Raw genomic sequence first — 23,245 nt, forward strand, 5'->3', positions numbered from 1 at the left:
AGACGGATAGATGTAGAAATAATTAGAGTTGACTTTTGAGCAACATGATTTGAGGGGCACAGGTCTATGTACATAAATACTATACTGCACTTATAAATGTATTTTCTCTTATGATTTCCTTAATAACATTTTCTCTTCTCTAGTTTGCTTTGCTATAAGAATACAGTATATAATACATATAACATATGAAATATGTGCTGATGACCTGTTTCTATTATCGATAAGGCTTCTAGTTATATTTTTGGAAAGTCAAAATTATACCCAGACTTCAGGTGGAATGGGGGGGCCAGCACCCCTGACCCCCATGTTGTCCAAGGGTCAACTGACAAAAATGCATGCACACTTGAGCAAGTATACATACCTGCATTTCCTAGCTCCGCTCGCTCAAAGGTCCTAGAACCGGCGACACCCCAGTGTCAACGAGCCAATACAGCCCGTATTTTGGCTTTTAAATACCATTCTTCAATAAGAAGAACCAGAGCTCCTTGGAGAAATGGCTGATTCTAGGGCCGAAGCCTGAAATATGCAGGATGAGTCCATAACATCTTGTTATGCCAGAAAGGAAGGAAGCGCTTAAAAACCCAAATGATAAGCATATGTTAAAGGGACACAGGAGCCAAAAGAAAGAGCTCCCAGTGGCCAAAGCTGGAATCGTTTGAGCAACAGATGAGATAACACAGTACTGCATTATAACCTAAAGCATAAAATAAACATCTGTGAGTCCACACTGATATAAATAAATGACTGAATAAGCTAGTTAAGTGGGTAGAAGTGACGAATTCTATCTGCAGAAGAATTCTAAATAATGTATGTGGATATTCCTCTCTCTCTTTTCTTTTAAAAATTTTATTTATTTATTTGAAAGAGGGAGAGCACAAGCAGGGGGAGCAGCAGGCAGAGGGAGAAGCAGGCTCCCCGCTGAGCAAGGAGCCCATGCAGGATAGATCCCAGGACCCTGGGATCATGACCCGAGCCAAAGGCAGACTTTTAACTGAGTGAGCCATCCAGGCATCCCTAGATACTGTCTCTCCAGGAGGGGGAGCGTAATCCCTACCCTTTGAGTGTGAACACAGACTTCCTTCCAAGAGAGCAGTAGGGAAAGTAGGGGGAGGTAACTGTACGGTGCAGAAACCTGACAAACACTACCTCAGCTGGGTAACCAAGGTCAACATCACCAGTGGTAAGTAGTAAGTAATGAAAATAGCACTTTACCACTGTGGTCTTCCTCACCCAAACCCATAACTCCAGTCTAATCATGAGAACAACGTCAGACAAACCCTAATTGAGAGATATTCCCCAAAATACCCGACCAGGACTCCGTAAAACTATCGAGGTCATCAGAAAAAAAGAAAGTCTGAGAAACTGTCACAGCCCAGAGCAGCCTGGAGAGACATGACAACTAAGTGTATGATATTCTGGATGGGATCTTAGAACTAAAACAAAGGACATCAGGGAAAAATTAATGAAATCTGAGTAAAGTATGAACTTTAGTTAATAATGAAGTATCAATATCAGCTCCTTAGTTGTGACAAATGTCCTACTGTAATATAAGATGCTAATAATAGGGGAAACTTGGGGCATCTGTGTGACATAGTTGTTTGGGTGTCTGACTCTTGGTTTCAGCTCAGATTGGGTCTCGGGGCTGTGGGATTGAGACCCCCTGTCGAGCTCCATGCTCAGCAAGGAGTCTGCTTGGCATTCTCCCTCCCTCTCTTTCTGCCCCTCCCTGCCTCTAAAATAAATAAATAAATAAATAAATAAATCTTAAAAAATAATAGGGGGAAGTGGGTGTGGATTATATGGGAACTCTTCAGACTACATTTTCAACTTTCCTATAAATGCAAAACTATTTTTTTAGAGGATTTTTATTTTATTTATTTATTTGACAAAGAGACACACAGCAAGAGAGGGAACACAAGCAGAGGAAGTGGGGGCGGGAGAAGCAGACTCCCAGCTGAGCACGAGCCCTATGTGGGACTCTATCTCAGGACCCCCGGGGATCATGACCTGAGCTGAAGGCAGACGCCTAAAAACTGAGCAACCCAGGCGCCAATGCAAAACCATTCCAAAACAAAAGGCTTACTTAAATTTTTTTTTTAATTAGCCATAAAAATAAATACACACACACCCAACATACACATTACCACATGTAGGTTTCGGTCCTAACACTCCCCCCACTTTCACCAGACTACAACATATCCACCTCCAAACCATACACACTTTCGGTATCTTCTCTGGGGCCAACTAGGAATATTGGTTAAAGTGATTACAGACCATTTATCAGAACCTCTGATAAAGCCATATGAATTCAGACAGGTAGTATTGGCACACATATGGATAAACAGGCCAATGGAACAGAATAAAGAGCCCCGTTCATACGTGACACATGACATATGAATGAGATAGTGTGCACGTTTGTGGGAAAAGTATGGACTTTACAACCAACGCAGCTAACCATCTGGACAGCTATCGGGGAAACCCTAGACAGCAGATATAAAAATCAATTCCCAGTGATGTAAAGACAGATAGGGACATAAAACTGTAAGGTTTAGAAAGACAATCAGCATAGGAATATCTTCATGAGCTCAGGGGCGTGGAAAGACTTCTTTTTTTTGTTTGTTTTTTTTTGTTTTTTTTTTGTTGTTGTTTTGACTGTTTCTTCCCTTCTCTGTGTCTTTCCCTTTATTATCACGTCATTAGCATAAAGTAGCCTTTCTGCTTTCAAGGCACCTGGAATGGCATATTGGCAGGTGGCTTTTTTTTTTTTCCCATTTTATTTATTTTTTCAGCGTAACAGTATTCATTCTTTTTGCACAACACCCAGTGCTCCATGCAAAACGTGCCCTCCCTATTACCCACCACCTGTTCCCCCAACCTCCCACCCCTGACCCTTCAAAACCCTCAGGTTGCCCCAACCTCCCACCCCTGACCCTTCAAAACCCTCAGGTTGTTTTTCAGAGTACATAGTCTCTTATGGTTCGCCTCCCCTCCCCAATGTCCATAGCCCCTTCCCCCTCTCCCAATCCCACCTCCCCCCAGCAACCCCCAGTTTGTTTTGTGAGATTAAGAGTCATTTATGGTTTGTCTCCCTCCCAATCCCATCTTGTTTCATTTATTCTTCTCCTATCCCCCTACCCCCCCATGTTGCTTCTCCATGTCCTCATATCAGGGAGATCATATGATAGTTGTCTTTCTCCGATTGACTTATTTCACTAAGCATGATACGCTCTAGTTCCATCCACGTCGTCGCAAATGGCAAGATTTCATTTCTTCTGATGGCTGCATAGTATTCCATTGTGTATATATACCACATCTTCTTTATCCATTCATCTGTTGATGGACATCTAGGTTCTTTCCATAGTTTGGCTATTGTAGACATTGCTGCTATAAACATTCGGGTACACGTGCCCCTTCGGATCACTGCGTTTGTATCTTTAGGGTAAATACCCAGTAGTGGAATTGCTGGGTCATAGGGTAGTTCTATTTTCAACATTTTGAGGAACCTCCATGCTGTTTTCCAGAGTGGTTGCACCAGCTTGCATTCCCACCAACAGTGGAGGAGGGTTCCCCTTTCTCCACATCCTCGCCAGCATCTGTCATTTCCTGACTTGTTAATTTTAGCCATTCTGACTGGTGTGAGGTGATATCTCATTGTGGTTTTGATTTGTATTTCCCTGATGCCGAGTGACGTGGAGCACTTTTTCATGTGTCTGTTGGCCATCTGGATGTCTTCTTTGCAGAAATGTCTGTTCATGTCCTCTGCCCATTTCTTGATTGGATTGTTTGTTCTTTGGGTGTTGAGTTTGCTAAGTTCCTTATAGATTTTGGATACTAGCCCTTTATCTGATATGTCGTTTGCAAATATCTTCTCCCATTCTGTCAGCTGTCTTTTGGTTTTGTTAACTGTTTCCTTTGCTGTGCAAAAGCTTTTGATCTTGATGAAATCCCAATAGTTCATTTTTGCCCTTGCTTCCCTTGCCTTTGCCGTTGTTCCTAGGAAGATGTTGCTATGGCTGAGGTCGAAGAGGTTGCTGCCTGCATTCTCCTCAAGGATTTTGATGGATTCCTTTCTCACATTGAGGTCCTTCATCCATTTGGAGTCTATTTTCGTGTGTGGTGTAAGGAAGTGGTCCAATTTCATTATTCTGCATGTGGCTGTCCAATTTTCCCAGCACCATTTATTGAAGAGGCTGTCTTTTTTCCATTGGACATTCTTTCCTGCTTTGTCAAAGATTAGTTGACCATAGAGTTGAGGGTCGATTTCTGGGCTCTCTATTCTGTTCCACTGATCTATGTGTCGTGGAAAGACTTCTTAAATAAGACTCTTTCCGCAGCCAAAAAATATATAAATAAACACCCAAAGCACAAAAGGAAAACATCAATAAATTCTATTATATAGGAATTAGGGACTTCTGACAATGCGAAGACAAAAATAAAGATCGGAAAGCTGAACCATAAATTTGAAGAAAATATTCCAATACATACATATGTTTAGGGAATAGCATCATATATATATATATATATATATATATATATATATATACACATATATATTTTAAATCCTTTAAATACACAAGATTGGGGTAAACAACCCAACAGAAAAAGTGGCAAAGACTTGAACAGGCTCTTCACATAAGAGGAAACTAAAAGGACCCCTAAACATGTAGGAAGATGCCAACTTTCTTGGTAACTGGGGCAATGCGAGTGGAAATTACTCTCAGATTTCACTCCACTACCACACAACTTATGGTACTAAGACTGAAGAAGTAGAGCAGCAGGAGGTCCCACATACCACTGGTTCCCACTGCAGAAAGCATTGGCGTTACCTAGGAGAACCGAGTGTGTGCTCACCCTGCGGCTCAGCAATTAAACTCTTACCCACTGGAGTCCAGAGAAATGTGTACACACCGCACCACAAGACGTATGAGACTATCCAAGAAGCCATAGTCACAGTAAGGCCACACCAGAAAAAACTCAAATACCCCTCACGTAGGATGGGCAAACTGTGTCATGCTCGTAGACTGGAATAGTATATAGCAATGAAAATGTACAAAATCCAGCTAACATTCATCAGGATGAGTCTCCCAGGAATGCTAATGACAAGTCATCATATAATAGGTACAGTAATATTCCAATGAAAATAAAAATAAAAAACTGGAAAACCTAAATCTTTTATTTAGTAATGCAAATGTGAGTCATAAGGTATAGAAGAAGCAAAGAAATGATGATCCCAGAAGTCAGAGTTATTTCTGGGGGAGATAGGGAGATAGGGTTGAGGAGGAAGGCTTACTCATTGATATGTGGTCGTTTGTTTTATTCTTTAAAATTCCCATGATCCTTTAAAATATACATCAATATTTTATATATTCTTCATTAAGACTATTTTACGAGGGGAAAATTCCAGACATCCTCGCTGGGCTCCCTCCTGGAGCTCAGCCTTCAGTTCCTTCCCTCCCGTGTCCATACCAGCATCAGATACAGGTTTACCCACCGGCACAGCATCAGAAGGAAAAGCGCGTCTCGAGGCACAAAATGCACACTTAGCAGCACACACTTGACTCATCTCACATACAGAAAACACCGTGTGCGTTTTAATACTGGCCATGATATTTCCGACCTTCCATGGTGGCTTTTGATGTTCCTTGGCTTTTGGGCTTTAGTATTTGGCATAAGTTGGATTTTCACAATCCAACATCTCGAGTTCCATTACTTGGTCTGTATCATATTACACAAACGCTTATATTCCTTTTTGGCCCACCATCAAGATGGGAGTGAGTTTTGGAGGCATATATAAGAAATAAAAGCAATGTATGTATTCTTAGAAAAAAAAATACATTTATTTCCAGATGTATCTTTACCTGCTAAAGGCCTCAGGCTGATCCAAAAAATTGAAACAACCAATACCTGGTGATTGCAGACGTGGTCGGGGTACTTGTGGGAAAGCTGTAGGAGGATCACCCTGGCTGCCAAGCCCAGGTCCCCCTCCAGCTCTCACGCAGGAGATTGTACCAGTCTCTTGCTCAAGAATCTAGAATGGCTCCCACAGCCCTCCTTGAGGCTGGCAAGTACATTTCATCTCCTTAACTGGTGATAACCACAGGAAGCATTGTTAAGAAGGTGCCTGAGGCCACATGAGGGCTCAGGAGACAATAGGGCCATGCCTGGCAGGCAAAAAATGGTGCCAGGGGTACAAGAGATGGGCACGTAGGAGGAAGAAGCCCCAGCTCCAATCACTCACTCTTCATTCTTTTAAGCCAGGCATAAACTATCCCCTCAGTATCCTTGTGTCTTCCGCCATTCCCCAGGCAAATGATAAGGTATGTGTTCTTCATGATCTCTCCTCCATAACACATGCCAAACTCCCTCCCACCTCCATGCCTCTGTCCATTACCTTCCCTTCCTGGAATTTCCTCCTACCTGACTGATTCCTAACAGTGCAGCTGATGGGACACTTCATCCGTAAGGCTTTCCAAATCACTCCAGATGACTACAGATTTCCCTTTTCCTGAATTCTTTTGTCCTTTCTGCACCATGACATTTGGAGCTTTACTAAATATAGTCTTGTATTTACTCATTAGATAGTTTCCTCCCATGCGTACTACTCTTGGCTTTCCAAATAGATGCAAATAGCTCTATGGAAAATACTTTCCTCTCTTTTCTTGTACTTCCCGTAGAACATTGCTGCACACACAAAAAAACTACCAAAAATTACTTGTTAATTTTAGTTAAAAACTGAGAGGACCAATTTCCTTCCTCCTACTATAACCGAGTTCCACTTACACCCCGAATGTTCTTTTCTTGGACTATCACCTCTTTACTTCAGGGAGTGTCTTGCTCCACTGGGAGCAGCCCCACCGATCTCTCTCAGTGTTGTGCTAAGAGATACCAGAACCTGGAGACCCTGATTCCAAGAGGGGCATGAGGACACTTGGTCCCTGGTTAACTCTTGGGTGGTATCTACAGGGGATGTGAGGAACCTTGGGCAGAGGGGGCTAGTGATAAAAAAGCCGTTTCCAGTTCTTGTAAGAGCCCACCAACCCCTGAGTAGAAGCTCCCTCCCAATCTCCAAGCCCTTGTGTCCATAATCAGTTGGGTTGGGTAACTTCCTACGGTTACCATTTGCAAGATAAAATATATTAAGTTTGAGGGGACTTCTCCTATCCGCACTTCTCCTCCACGATCCCTCCCTCACACTTTCTGATTTGTTTACAGCCCTAACCTACCAGTGACGTGTGGGATTCTAAGAAAAAGCCAGTGGGACACACCTAAGCTTGAAGAGCAGGTCAAATTAGAATCCATTAGAAGAAATCCAATGTCCGAATGATGAAGAAAGGTAAGAAGAGTTTGGGGAGGTTCAAGGGGATTTGTAGACAAGGCCAAGAGTTCAAAATAAGGAAAAGAAGATCAAGCCAAAGAAACAGGCCTGAGACCTACACGAGGGAGGACTAGGGTAGAAGTAATTTCTACCAAGAAAGTACTTACAATGATGGCTACAGGTCAAGGCTTGTTTGCTAGGCTGATGGGGAAATTTGAAGGGGGGGTTCTGGCCAGGAGAGGATAGGCTCTCCTTTCCTTCCTCTGACACCTGAATCCTGAATGAGGATCCTGCCCTCATTGCCAACTACAACAGACGGTTCTTCCTGAGCAGGCTTTCTTGTGAAAATACCACAGCCAGGTGACCCTAATCCCTTGCCCAAGCTGAAAGCAGCCAATACAGGCTGGATATGAAGAAGTCCCACCGTTCCAGGAGGCACAAGGTACTGGCCTAAGCAGGAGCCTGATATTAATTAGATGGAGACAAACCCACCACATCTTTCCTTCTGGTGACTCTCAGTGTGAAATGCAAAAGAGAGGGGGCCAGAGTAAGGGAACGGCTTCTAAAGGGATGACAGGGTGATGGGTCAGGGGTGCTGGATCCTGAAAGCTGGAGAGCCACTGTTTCCATTCTTCCTAAGGGCAGGAGGATGGGAGGGAGGCCTCAGAAGGTGTGGCCCACACAGGCCTGGGTCTATGCCCAAGTTTTCTGCACTACCTCATTCTTCCCCATCAACTCCTAACCCCTAACGCAGTGCTTTTTCAAGGATGGCCCGTGGACGGCTTGTAAAAGGACCACTTTACAAAATTCACCTATCCCCAGCCTGCCACTGCCCGTTGGATCAGAATCTCAGGAGCTAGGTTTCTGGAATCGGCATGAGTCTCATGTTCATGGAACTTTCCAAACTACTGAAGCAAGGTGACCTACTTCTCTTTTTCTTTTCAAGACTCATCTGCTCCAATTCTCTGCCAGACCCAGGACAAGGCCAGGCAGTCTCTTGTGGCCTCCCAGACTTCCTGAAAAGAAGGTTTCTTTTCTCTCTAGACCCCAGGCCAAAGCTGCCCTCCTTAGAGCCACCTGGAATGAGCCCATGCCACACATTACTTGTTCGAAAGTCCAGTGACCCACCAGCGCTTGGCACTCATGCCAGCGTCTCCCGCCATCCAAGCGAGACAAATCCCACAGCTTCTCCTGTGTGCTCTGGGCTGCCCTCCCTTCCAGTCCGCGGGCCTCTCAGGTCCTGCACGATCAATCCAGCGGAGGTTCTTCTATTTTCTTTCAATTCTGTATTTCCCTAGAATGTTCCCAACTTGGCAATGGACCAGGGGGGAGGGAGATGGAACCTTGTTTCTCAGGCCCCATCAGGAACTGCATACTCTCCTGCCTGGGAAGCTGGCATCGGAACTTTTCTCCAAGGCACATCTTCACTGCCAGGAAGAAAAGTGACAACCATGAGCACCTACAGTGTGCTGTATCTCCTGGGACAGAGCTACGTACAGTGTGGCCAATTCCAGGTTGCCTCCAGGCCACAGATTTCACAGTCACCTGGGCACAAGGACATTTTGTCAAGAACTCAAGATAGTCAGGGAAATATCACAAAGATCAGGTGCCTAATAAAACAAGCCGGAAGTCCTGAATTCACCCGACCAGGAGATTTTTAATGCCTTTGACTCTGTATAGTGTGCTCAGACCTTCATCCATCTTTTGGAACATGGAAGCATATAAAACACAGTGAGGGATGTTAGGACGTCTCCTCCATGAAGCACTTCTGTACACGCGTGCCTCAAGTGGGCTGTGTCAAGTTCATAGAGTTAATTCCATTTAAATTCCAGTGTACTCTCCAAACAGGCCAGGCATACCTCTTCTTCCTGACTTACCAGCTTCCAGAACCGAAGTCCGTTAGAGGACACTGCCTCCACCTGTGGCCACGGTTACACGTGCACGTCAGATCTACACCCTCTCCAAGCCCCAAGGAAAAATAAAATACAGCTTTCTGGCAACTACAGAAGGGCAAAATGTTTTAGGATTAGAGTAAAAGAAGGTCAAGCTCTAAATAAGGTCTGGAGTAAAGAGGTTTGGCTAACTCCCCAGAAAAATCATACCAGCGGGCACAATCTGGAGCAGCCAGATCGGCTGACCGAGAACTTGATTCCACAGCCATGGAAAGAAGTCAACGGCAGATGCCCACTAGGCCCTATCATTTACTGGACTATTCCCGTCCAGCAGGCGGCGGTTTATACAAGGACTAATACACCCAGCTTCCCCTTCCCTGCTTTCCTAAATGGGAGTTTTAATATAGTTATCCTATTTTTCTTTTGCACATTGGGTTTGTTGGGGATGGTGAAATTCATCATCTGGCACAGTGTGTCTATAAAACTTCTGTCGATCATATATCATATATGTATAACATGCAGATAGAGGGGTGTGCATGTCTTTGGTCTCTGTGTGTAATAGATACATATATCCACATATATGCCACTGTTCTAATATTTACTTATTTTTTCTATCTAAATCAACCTTTTGTTCATTAAATTTTTTAACTGAGATCATTGTGGACCCACCTACAGTACGAGATTTCTCATACACTTTGTCCAGGTTCCCCAAATTGTAACATTCTGCAAAACCATGGTATGATATCACTATTTGTGATATCACATACTGACACTGGTATACTGTCTTATTCAGATTTCCCATCTTACTGGTACTCATCTGTGTGTGTGTGTATGTGTGTGTGTGTGTAGTGTGTGTTAGGCTCTGTACAATTTTAACCCTTGTGTAGGTTCACGTCTCCACCACCACAGAGAAGACACCAAATAGTTCCAACATCACAAGGATCCCTGCTGTTGCCCTTTTAGAGCCACTTTCCTCCCCTTCACGTGCCCACCACATCACCCCTAAACAGACCCCCTGGCAACCACAAATAAGTCTTCTATTTCTAAAATATTTTCAACTCAAAATATGATATAAATGAAATAATATACAATGAGCTCTCTGAGAATCAGCTTTATTCGCTCAGCATAATTGCCCTGGAGGTTCAATCCAAGTTGCCTGTAGCCATGGTTTGTTCGTTTTCACTGCTGCATACTATTCCGTGGCATGGATGCGCCACGGTGTGCTGAGTCATTCACCTTTCAGAGGATATCTGGGCTGACTGCAGTTTGGGGCTATTATTTTAAAAAAAGAAGCCTCCGTGAATATTCATATGCAGGTTTTGTGTGAACGTAAATTTTCATTTCTCTGGAATAAGTGCCCAAAGTATGATTGCTGGGCATATGGTAATTGCATATTTAGCTTTAAAAGAAACTGCCAGACTGTTTTCCAGAATGTACTATTTTACACGCATACTGGCAACATATGAATGTGCCAGTCTGTCCACATCCTTGCCAGCATTGGGTGTTATAACTCTTTTATTTCAGCAATTCTGACAGGTCTGCTTATGATGCTTAAACACCTTTTCATGCCTATGCTTACCATCTTGATACTCTCCAGGGTGAAATATACTTTGCTCATTTTCAAATTAGATTTTTTTCACCATTAAATTGTAAGCGTTCTTTATATAGCCTACATGCTTATCCTTTGTCAGATATATGGTTTGCAAATAGTTTCGCCCAGCCTGCAGCTTGTTTTTCAAGCTCTTCACACGGCTTTCACAGAGCAAAGTGTTTTCAGTTTTGATGAGGTCCAATTTATCAATCTTTCCTTTATATGGAGTGAGCTTTTGCTGTCAAGTCTCACAATTCTTTACCTAGTTGCAAATCCTCAAGATTTTCTCATAGGAGTTTTTCTAAAAGTTTCACAGTTTTACCCTTGACATTAAGCTCTTATGATTTTTTTCTGGGGTAATTGTTACATAAAGTTTGAGGTTTAGGTTGCAGTCTTCTCCCTCTATGGATGTCCAATTACTTCAGTACCATTCATTGAAAACTGGGGGAAAAGGAGCAAAGCAAACCCAAAGCACAGAAGGAAAGAAATGGTGCATAGAGAGAAAATAAATGGATAGAAGAAGAGTGGAAAGAGATCAGTGAAACTGAATGTTGGTTCTTTGCAAAGATCAACAAAACTGACAAGCCTTCAGCTACAAAAGAAAGTTAAAATTTCTAAAATCAGGAATGGAAGAGTAGACATCCCTGCTGACCTTACAGAAAGGAAAAGGATTACAAGAGAACACTGCACTACACAAACAAATGAGAGAACTTAGAAGAAATGAATAAGTTCCTAAAAATGTATAAATTATTCTAACTCAAGAAATAATAGAAAACTTGAATATACCTATGGCAAGTAAAGGAATTGGATTAGTATATAAAATCTTTCCACAAAAGAAAAGCCTGGGTCCAGATGGCTTCACTCGTTATTTTATCACTTAAGGAAGAGTTAACACTAATCTTTCACAAACTCTTCTGGGCAATAGAAAAGAAGGGAACACTTTTCAATTCACTCTACAGAACCTACTGCGTTGATATATCAACATCAAACAAAGACAACACACAAAAAAAGAAAACTGCAAACCAATATCCTCATGAATACAGACATACAAACCCTCAACAAAATGAGTAAACAGAACTCAGAAGCATATAAAAAGGATTATGCATCATGGCTAAGTGGGATTTGTCCCCAGAATGCAGGTGGTTTAACTTAGAAAATCAATTAATGTAATACGTTATATTAAGAACAAAGAACAAAAACCACATGATCACCTCAGAAGATACAGAAAAAAGCTGTTGGCAAAATTAAACATTCATTCATGATTAAAAAAAAAAAAAAAACCAAAACACCCAGCAAACTAGGAATAAAAGGCAACTTCACCACACTGATAAAGACGATCTACATAACACGCCTGCCAACATCATAGTAAGAATGACTAAATGCTTTGCCCCTAAGATCAGCAAGATTATAATGTCTGCTTTCACCATTTCTATTCCAATTGTATTGGAAGTTCTAGACAGGGTAATTAGATAAGAAAAAGAAATAAAAGGCACCCAGACTGGAAAGGAAGAAGTGAAACTGTTTTCACAGACAACAGAATCTCATACACACTAAAAACAAACATACCATAAACTAAATTAACAAAACAACCCCATTCACAATAGCATCGAGAAAAATCAAACACTTAGGAACAAGTGTAGGAAAAGAAATGCAAAACTTATACACTGACAACTACAAGACATGAGCAAAAGAAACTAAAGAAGCCCCAAATAAAATGGAAGGGCATCTCATATTCATGGATCAGAAAACAATATTGGCAAAATGCCAATAATCCCCACATTGTCCTAAAGAGTCAACATATTTCCTATTAAAATCTCAGTAGCTTTTTTTTTTGGTAGAAAATGAGAAGAGGATCCTAATGTTCATATGCAAATGCAAATGGAAATGCAAAAGGCCCAGAATAGTCAAACAATCTTGAAAAAGAAAAACTAAATTGGGGGTCTTCTAATTCCCAATTTCAAACTTATAAAACTACAACAATCAAAAATCATGGGGCAGGGGCGCCTGGGTGGCTCAGTGGGTTAAAGCCTCTGCCTTCGGCTCAGGTCATGATTTCAGGGTCCTGGGATCAAGCCCCACATGGGGCTCTCTGCTCAGCGGGGAGCCTGCTTCCTCTCTCTCTCTGCTTGCCTCTCTGCCTACTTGTGATCTCTGTCTGTCAAATAAATAAATAAAATCTTTAAAAAATAAATCATGGAGCATTAACAGAAGGATGTGTAGATCAACTGAATAGAATTAAGAGCCCAAAATAAGACTTACATTTATGGTCAACTAATTTTTGACTGAAGTTCCAAAAAAAAAAAAAAACATTTCAATGGGAAGGGTTGTCTTTTCAACAAACGGTGCTGGGAATTAGATATCCACACAGGCAAAGATTAATTTGGACCCTTACCTCATAATGCACACAATAATTAACTCTAAAGATAAATATAAATGTAAATACAAATATAAATGTAAACTCTAAAATTATAAAACTCTTAGAAAACATCCAAGTAATCTCTGTGATTTGATTTAGCCAGTCACTTGAGCATAACAGATAAAAAGGGAGAAATCACAAACTGGACATTACAATTTTGCACTTCAAGAGACATAATAAAGCTTTTAAGGAGAGCTCATGGAAAGGAAGAAATATTTGCAAATCATGCATCTGATAAAGGACTCGTATTCAGAATACATAAAGAACACTTACAACTCAATAATAAAAAGACAAATAACTCAATTAAAAATTGGGCAGAGGATTTGAAGAGACATGTCTCCAAAGAAGATAAACGAATGACCAATAAGCATATAAGAAGTTGTTTAACATCATTAATCATTAGAAAAATACAAACCCAAATCACATCAATACAACTTCACACCCACTAGGATGGCAATAATGCAAAAGACTGGTAATTATGGTGTTGGTTGAGAATATAGAGAAAACTGGAACTTCGTACATTGCCAGTAGGCATACAAAATGGTGCAGCCACTGTGGAAAACAGTTGGGCAGTTCTTCAAATTGTTAAACACAGAGTTTCCACATGACCCAGAGATTTCATTCCTCATAACACACCCAAGAGAAATGAAAACATATGTCCACACAAAATTTGTCCATGATTGTTTACAGCAGTACTTTTTAAAGTGACCAAAAAGTGGAAACAACTGAAATTTGAAGTTTCATTCAACTAGTGAGTGAGAAAATCAAACGTGGTATATTCATACGATGAGCTATTATTCTGCCATAAAAATGAAGGAAGTACTACACGCTACAACACAGAGGCATTTCAAAAACCTTGTGCTCAGTGAAAGACGCCGGTCACAGAAGACCACGTAAGTGTATGATTTGTTTTCTACAAAATGTGCAGCAAAAGCAAATTTATAAAGACAAGAAAGTATGTTAGTGGTTGCCAGGGGCTGGAAGGAGTTGGACATTGGCAGTGACCAAATTGGCATGTTCTTTGTAGGGTGATGGAAATGTTCTAAAATTAGATGTGATGATGACTGTACAACCCTAGAACTGTACAAAAATTTATTGACCTGTACACTTCAAACAGGTGGATTTTATGGTCTTTAAATGAGTTCAGTGAAATACATTTATAAATAACTTAAAATTTTAAATGATTAATAAATATTTTAAAATTAAAAATCTACTAACATCCAGGGGTACCTGGGTGGCTCAATGGGTTAAGCCTCTGCCTTCAGCTCAGGTCATGATCTCAGGGTCTGGGATAGAGCCTGGCATCTGGCTCTCTGCTCGGAAGGGAGCCTGCTTCCCCCTCCCCCTCTGCCTGCCTCTCTGCCTACTTGTGATCTCTCTCTCTCTCTGTGTCAAATAAATAAATAAAATCTTTAAAAATTTACTAACATCCAACTGGTCTTTCTCTTTGACCTAAGCAAACTGGTCTTTCTCTTTGACCTAAGCAAACTGGTCTTTTTCACGGAGATTGGAAAGAGAATTGCAAAGGGAGTCATTTCTTTGCCGCATGATTCAATAACAAGTGGCATCTAACACAACTTTGTGGGTAAAAAAAGACATACACTCCACACTTGAAACACAACTGCAGGATCTTGAGAAGTCACATGCAGACCTCACTGAGGCCAAACTTGAGAAGAAAAGGCACGACGCAGAAACGAACTAGTGGGACAGCAGCCCCATGATGTGGCCACTGGAAGTAGCACCTAAATTGTCTCCCACTGGGGATAGAGGAGCTGTGTGTAAATCTACAGCTGAACAGGAGTTGGGTGGATGACATTAGCTGGGGCATCTTGAAAACTATACATACAGGCTTGTATGCATACGCAGGCAGGCAGAATGCCTGCCGAGAAGAATGCGATACCAGTGCATGGAAGGCAGATTCCACCCCAAGACACGGTACGTCTGTCTTCAGCTATCTGTGGCCAAGCCAACATGTCACAGACGTGTTTTATCAGGCCAGGCTGTACTCTTCTAGGAACGCCCCCCTCTTCAAGACTACCTACGTTCCCACTCCCATCATGTCGATGGTGGGAAAAATCCTCTTAAGCCACCCAAATCCCCTCTCTTGGCCACAAATGCCTTGTCACGGTCTGAGAAAACCCTTCCATGGCCATTTAAACTGAAACAGAGAGAGTGCCAGAAACTAAATATGGAACATATCGAATGCCAGTCAGGCAATCCTGCTTTTTCGTTCCCTTTTTCCCAAAAATAATTAAAGTGGGATTCAGTTCCATGTCACCAAGAATCCCAATTCCAGTCAACTTTACAGCATTGTCTGCTTACATTCTAGCCCATCAGTTCTGTCACAATACGGAAGGCTTAGTACCTTTAAAGTCACACCTTCACTACAATCCAGTGGTGTTAGATGACTGCGCCCGCGCTCAGCAAAGAGTGTTCCTACCCTCCCACCCCACCTGCTTCTGACGACAAAAGTTAAGTGATTCTTTTGCAATTCTAGACAAACAACCCGTTTCAGGGTCACAGTAAAGAATGTAGAGATCTGAGCTAAGTCTGGGGAGTTTAAAGACATGTCCAGCTCCCGGGAGAACAAATGATTAAGTGGTGTTTATGGCTGTTATCATAAACCGACCTGATGCAATGTGATACAAAGCTTTTGAAATCCCAAAGAAACAGAGCAATTTGTCAAAGGCCAGGTTAAGAGCTTTTGCAAGATCTGTTTCCAATGTTTATCAAACTTCAGCTTAATCGTACTTGGATGAGCAAAGCCTGAAGCATGACGTCGTCGTCTTTACGAAGACCAACGACTGGAGTTGCAGAGAGTTAAATTAACCCGGGGGATGGAGATGATGCAAATTCACTATTCCTTTTTCATTGCATTTTCATGTAGTAAAAAGACCTAGCTTCTCAGGCTGCATAAAAAAATCTCTAGTCCCTGTGGACTGGCTCCCTGTAAACCTTGGCCCAGGTGAAGAAAGATCAACAATCCATTGTCTCTGAGGGAAACCAAAGTGCTTCTATATGATAGGTCACCTTCAGATCCTACAACAAAATAGTGAGACCCAACTACACCCTTAAGTTAAAGTTAGAACTGAAACAAACACGGATGCTATGGGAAATGTTACAAATCTAACTCTCCTTACCATATGAGAGTGTTATTAAAATGGCCATCGTTGTAATAATGTCAATAAATAACAAAGAAGTTGACAACAAAAGTAATAAAAGCATTTAGCCCAAAGACCTCTAGAGGCAGGGATGTGACTGTGCTCAGTAGAGGAGATTATGTTTTAATATCCACTCCTAGGTGATCCATCCAATTTGCATCTCATTATTTCCCCCTAAGTCTACTCTGGTTGAACATGTACTACCCAGACCACAAGTGGATTGCCGTCAATTAAATCATTACACTGAGAACAGACTTAGCAACACCGGCTTGACAGCTTTTTACATGTAGACATTCAGAGATGGAGATATTTACGACACCAAAAAAATTTTTAATGCATCTTACCTAATATCTGAGAGATCACACTTGTTTCCAGCAATAGCCATTACAATGTTTTCTGGACCATGCTCCTTCAGTTCTTTCACCCATTTCTTCAGGGTATGAAATGAATCCTAAATCCAAAATGTAAATCAATTAATCACTGTAAAGACCCACCAACACAATATTTCAACCAGGTAGAAATATAAACCCAACCCAATTTAACAAAGGAAAATATTTTTAGGAAACTCACATACATTAACATCCTACCTCCACCTTGGCATAAGACTTAATATTAGCAAAGTTACACTTAAATAGCTGTCAAAGTTTCCTTTCCTGAAACCGAGACTTGATGAAGTTAAGAAAATCATACCAGTAATTTTCTTCCATAAATAACATTAATTTAAAATGATAGCCTTGATTCAATATGAAAATGACTTAAGTCATAGGACTAGACATGTTCATGCTTATTTCAGGAAAGAAAGAGAGAAAGAATACAGACATACATTGTCTCTCTCTCTCTGTCTCTGTCTCTCTCTGTCTCTTCCCGTTTCCCCCTCCCTCTCTTTCTCTTCCTCTCATCCTGTTTTCCTTTCTGCTCTTCACTCACAACCCTCCTTCAGCAAACCAGTCAAGGTAGACACGACATTTAGGTAGAAGAGTTCAGGATCCCATAGGTGGCAACTGTGATGGGTCATTGAACCTGCAGTCCTGTGCGCTGAGTCAGCACTCCAGGAGTGGAAAAAAACCAGCCAGCAACCACTGCAGTTCCTTGACGGATATCCTAGATCCTCAACGTGATAACTAAAAATATGGTGTACTATATATATGCAAATACACTACACATACATAAACATTATCCCTGACATTTTAAGTAGTGTGATTGAAACACTAATAGAAAATCAGCATTCCATAATTATAAAACATGCAGGACTTAAAAATAATTATCCTCTTCCTGAAAAGCTGACGTTCCGCAGAGCTGTGCTGGCAGGCATGACCTTGCCTCTATGACGAACAGACAGTCAATTTTAAAAATAAATGATCATTGTTGTTTATTTAATTTGGCCGATAAATCTGAAATGCTTCACTGCATATAGGTTGATAAACTCAATATATGGTGATTACCTCTGCCTACCATGCTATGAAATCTCATTCCAGGCTACGGGCAAGACTCAAGCCGTCAAGCCTCCACTTTGGTCTTTCTAAGACAGAGAATCAACATACACGGCATCAAAATGTTAAAGGGCTTTTATTTTCTTACCTGTTTGGTAATATCATATACTATGACAGCGGCAGCAGAACCACGATAGTACATGGGAGCCAGTGAATGAAACTGTTTAAGAACAATGCATAGTTTTAGGCCAAAGTCAACACATTTTATGCAACCCCAAATTAAATGTAAGATTTTCCTGCTACATTATCCTTACAGGATCCCCGAATTCCCCCTAGAATTTCCCAGGAACCCTATTAGGCAATAAATTCTCCCCCTCCACCACACATGTGCTTATGGCCAACAGACCATGAAATTCACTTTTGGGCAAAGGCCAAGAATAAATTTAATTTTAAATGTTCCTCTTCTATGAATTTTATTTTCTCTACTGATCATTACTTATCTAATATGACTGACCCAGGGCAATCTCATTAGAATTATTCACTGGTAAGAAAAAGATGTTTGCCAAAGGGAGGACAAAAGGAGACTGACACAGATCACAAGACCCTCGCTGAGTCCTTAATGAGGGCCACTGAGCAAGGGTGACTCCGAAACCCGCCCTCAGCCTGCACGGCTGCTGTCCCTCAAAGGCACACAGTGACACAGACAAGCTCCATTCCAGAACGTGAGCAAAGCACGGCTCACCGGTCACTAAAAGGTTCACCAGTCACTTTTGGGATAAAATCCTTTATCCCAAAAGAGGATAGATAATTAAGCTGAGGATACATAGACATTCTATGTCTATTTTGAAGAATAGCTCTTTGAATGCATTTGAAGACTGTATCGTGGAAAGGTTTTTGAAAGCTGAGAAGAAAGAGATAGCCCAACAGACAAATGGACAAAGAATAGACATAGATAAATCTCCGGGGAAGAGACAGAAATAAAAATATTTTAAAACATTCAATTACACTAAAAGAAATGAAAATAAAGGCAATGAAGAGGCATGCATTAATTTATTAAATATCAAAAAGATTTATTATATCCATTGCTGGTTTGGATTTGGGCAGGGGGCTACTCTCACGTTACATAGGAATGTGTTTTAAGACCTTCTTTGGGTGCCTGGGTGGCTCAGTTGGTTAAGTGTCTACCTTTGGCTCAGGTCATGATCTCAGGGTCCTGGGTTCGAGCCCCGGGTCAGGATCCCTGCTCAGTGGGGAGCCTGCTTCTCTCTGCCCCTCCCCCTACTTGTGCATGTTCTCTCTCTCAAGCTCTCTGCCTCTCTCAAATAAATAAAATCTTTCTTAAAAAAACCTTTTTATAAAGAGATGCTCAACATCACTAATCTTCAGAGAAATACAAATCAGAATCACAATGAGATATCACACCTGTTAGGATGGCTATTACCAAAAAGACAAAAGATAACAAATATTGGTGAGGGTGTGGAAAAAAGGGAACCCCCGATGCACCACTGGGAATATAAATAGGTGGAGCCACTGTAGAAAAGAGTACGAAGGGTCCACAAAAAACACACAACTATATGATCCAGCAATTCCCCTTTTGGGTATATACCTAAAAGAAATGAAATCAAGTATTTGAAGAGATGTCTGCACTTCCACATTCATCGCAGCCTTATTCACAATGCACAAGACATGGAAACAACCTAGTGCCTACTAATGAACGAATGAATGAATGAAGAAAGTGTGGTGTGTGTCTATATACACAACAGAATACTACCCAGCACTTAAAAACGAAATCCTGCCATTTGCAACAACATGGATGAATCTAAAATATATTAAGCCATGTGAAAGAAGCCAGGTGTAGAAAGAAAAAAACTGCATGACCTCACTTATATATGGAATCTTAAAACGTCAAATACACAGAAGGAGAGAGTAGAAGGGCGGTTAACAGGAGTAAGGAAGGGAAGGAATTGCAGAAATGTTGGTGAAAGGGTACAAAGTTGCAGTTACAAAGGGCAAATAAGTTCTAGAAACAACACACAGCATGGTGACTGTGGTTAATTATATTGTATTGAATCTGGAAATTTGCCAAAAGAGTAGATTTCAGGTGCTTTGGTCATTTACAAAAGGGAAAAGATAATTGTGAGAAGGTATGTTAACTAGTTTGACTCTAGTAATCATTTCACTATATCTATGTACATCAAGCCATCATGTTGTACACTTTAAATATATCACTTTTTCTTTTAAAAAAGAAAGACTTTTGGGGCACCTGGGTGGCTCAGTGGGTTAAAGCCTCTGCCTCCAGCTCAGGTCATGATCTCGGGGTCCTGGGATCGAGCCCCGCATCGGGCTCTCTGCTCAGCAGGGAGCCTGCTTCCTCCTCTCTCTCTGCCTGTCTCTCTGCCTACTTGTGATCTTTGTCTGTCAAATAAATAAATAAATCTTTAAAAAAAATAAAAATAAAAAAGAAAGACTTTCTTTAAAAGCCACTGTTGATAATATATATCAAAAGTTAAAATGTGCACATTGTTCGACCCAGCAATTCCACTTACAGGAACGTATACTGGAATGATCGTCACACACACCAAGATACTCATCCCTGTGTTATACATGGGAGCAAATATTTGAAAACACCCTAACGGTTCACCATAGAGAATCCATTAATGGTCTCTGAGTATAATGGAATATCCTGCAATAATTGAAACGATGGTGGGGATTTTCATGTACAGGAAAAGGTTACATACTGTTGAAGGAATAAAAAACGTCTCAAAGCAGCCTATGGAGCATGCTATGATTTAGGGTATAATGTGAGTGGGTCTGTCTGTGTGTACAGTTACAACAATGTTTCTCAAAATGTTCATGTGGGATTTCTAGTGATGTGCACATTTTTCTTAAAAGAGCACTATACACAGCACAAATGTTTACAATTTTTTTTTAATAAAATAGGTTTTCAAGTTAAAAAAGCAAAAGCAGCCAATTTTATTGGAGAGTAGGATAAGGAGCAGGGGGGTAAGGAAGGATGCATCCTGAAGCTTTCCCAGGGAACAACAGAAGCATCATTCATTCCTGTTTATTTCCCCCGTAATACTGATCGCTGAATAAAGACCTGCCAAACTGAAATGATCCTATTTGGAAATGTGAAGCACATCGGTTCCCACGATTTCCCTTTTAATGCACTGAGGAAGGCTAGTGGGGCACTCTCAAGAGTGTGGAAGGAAGCAGGCTCTTTCTCAACTCCTAGTGTCTGCCTTGAGCAGAAATATTCCCGGTGCCTCTGTGGTTTTCATAAAAGGGAATGGGTCGGATGGGACTCAGGATGAACCCAGGAGTTCCCAGCTGACGGCCCTTGGCCTCTTGCCAGGACTCACTGGAGCACAGCAGGCCATTTGCCATACGTGCCTTGCATATTCACTACCCAACACTGTGTGTTTGTTGTAATTGTTAGGCATCAATAAATCTATTTTTAATCCGTCCTTTGGCAATCCACTCCACGTATAGAAAATAAAATCAGAATTCTTGCCCAAAGGGAGGAAAAAGTTTTTTTCAAAATAGCTTCCATATAAGAAAGGTCCACTTAAACACACTGTGTAGGTACAAAATTTACATCTCAAAAATCAAGATACTCGTGGGCTCAAGCACAGAGAGGAGTAAATTGTGAACATCTTCTTAAGACAGAGTCATTTTCAGCTATAATACCATGAACTGAATCTGAAATGGTCACTGGTGTGCAGGACTCATGGATTATTGAATAGATCTTTGTATATAATGCATTACTTGTTCCTTCCTTCCTCCAAATGGAATCATTCTGAAATAAATCTGTTGGTGAAGCTACTTAAATGACTTTATTGCCGGGGACTTGGGGGTTTTAACGAGTTGAAATTTCGTCTCTATTCCAAAACCCAATAATGCATTGACCAAAGGATAATATTTGTGGAGGACAAAAGGATAAATCACTTCTAGTTTACAATGTGTATACTCTTCCCCACACAAACATAAAAACAAAAGCACCACAACTGACTTCAATACTCAACATGACGTAATTCAATTTCCGTAGAGTCCAAATTAAGACTGATGAAAACACTCACCTAAAAGATTCTTCTAGAAATACAGTTTTACAGTCACAGGAGGTTGCTATAATTTTTAAATCTCACCTTGAAGAGTTCTTCAAAACTTAGCAGGACAGACACCAGTTCAAAATTCCTTCTTCCCTAACTACCCAACAAAATATCTAAAATACTAAAAATTAGAGTACTCAGATAACTCCCAAGTGACATTTAATTATTTAGAAAAAGCACAGGGAATTGTGAAAAGTAAATCTGACCCTCAAAAGAAATGGCTGTTCATGTACTTAGTGTGTGCAACTGTGCATTTTTAAATTTTGCATGTCTACAGAATAAAAGAGAAGGGAACAGTCTCATTCAACCTTCTCAGACTTCTCAACTTTTACAGATGGATGCTAACCCTGTCCCCACTACCAGGAACTGGGAGACAGAGGCATAACCTTTCTGGAAAGCAAAAAAAAACAATGAATAGCGAGAGCAAGAAAATGTTCGTACACTGATTCAAGGATTGCACTTCTGAATGGAATGGTCAGAGTTGGTCACAAAGTAACCAGATTTCACGCCAGAACTATCAGTCATGCTGAAAAACTGGAACCTATTTCAATGTCTACCCATCAGGGACCAGAAATGTAAATTTGTCTAGACTCCCTCTGAGTCTAGATCTCTTCATACTTTGCCCTTAGCCATGCAATGGACTGCTGGGCAGCAGTGAAACACACATTTCTGAAAAATAAAAGACGTCATGAGACATAAGGGGCACAGTCTGGTATTTCCCAAGGATCTTCTACCGAACCCTGGGTTCATGAGGTGCTTTTTGGAACAAAAACATTTCTTAGCCAAATAAGTTTCAGAAACACTATACGTAATAATGCCCCCCCCCGGAGATTTGTGAAGTATTATTGTATATTAAAGGCTCTGAAAATTTCTGTAGTGAAGAAATCTATTTGTTTTGGTTTTAACTCAGACTTCTCAATTGATTTTTTTTTAATCTTTGTTCAAGTAATATTTATTAATATCTTGAGACCTAGTATGCTCAGAACCCACATTAAAGGCAAAGCATGAAGAGATCTAGGGAGTCTAATAGAGCCTGGCTCTATTCTGGTTAAATGCAGGTAGTGATGTGGGAAACAAAAGAAAAAGAAAAAGAAAAAAATTGTATCTCCTTACAACTTATACACGTCCTTGGGACAGGCAGAGTGACCTTCCTCTAGGGACTCAACGGCCTCGGTGTTAATAATTTAGCTTAACATTAGCCCGACCTCCAGGATCCTGTAAGTCTCCTTTCACATATAAAAATTCCTTTGGAAAGTTCCTTTATGTCTACAGCCCCCCAAGATATGTGTTAGCAATCATCCTCCAAGCATATGGCCCACTGATACACATCT

The 23,245-nt window shown here is 41.0% G+C and overlaps 1 protein-coding gene across 1 annotated transcript in view; it reads right to left on the reverse strand.

Moving 5' to 3' along the window:
• RAB31 (RAB31, member RAS oncogene family) overlaps nt 1-23,245 on the reverse strand; it is a 132,828-nt gene that overhangs the window by 26,801 nt on the left and 82,782 nt on the right. Inside the window, exons 4-5 of the mRNA XM_046025861.1 lie at nt 17,954-18,025; nt 16,720-16,826 (exon numbers count right to left, since the gene is read on the reverse strand). Of these exons, the coding sequence (XP_045881817.1) occupies nt 16,720-16,826; nt 17,954-18,025 (179 nt within the window). The remainder of the gene's footprint in view (nt 1-16,719; nt 16,827-17,953; nt 18,026-23,245) is intronic.

Source organism: Meles meles, chromosome 12 (genome assembly GCF_922984935.1).
Source record: "Meles meles chromosome 12, mMelMel3.1 paternal haplotype, whole genome shotgun sequence".
Classification (NCBI taxonomy): domain Eukaryota; kingdom Metazoa; phylum Chordata; class Mammalia; order Carnivora; family Mustelidae; genus Meles; species Meles meles.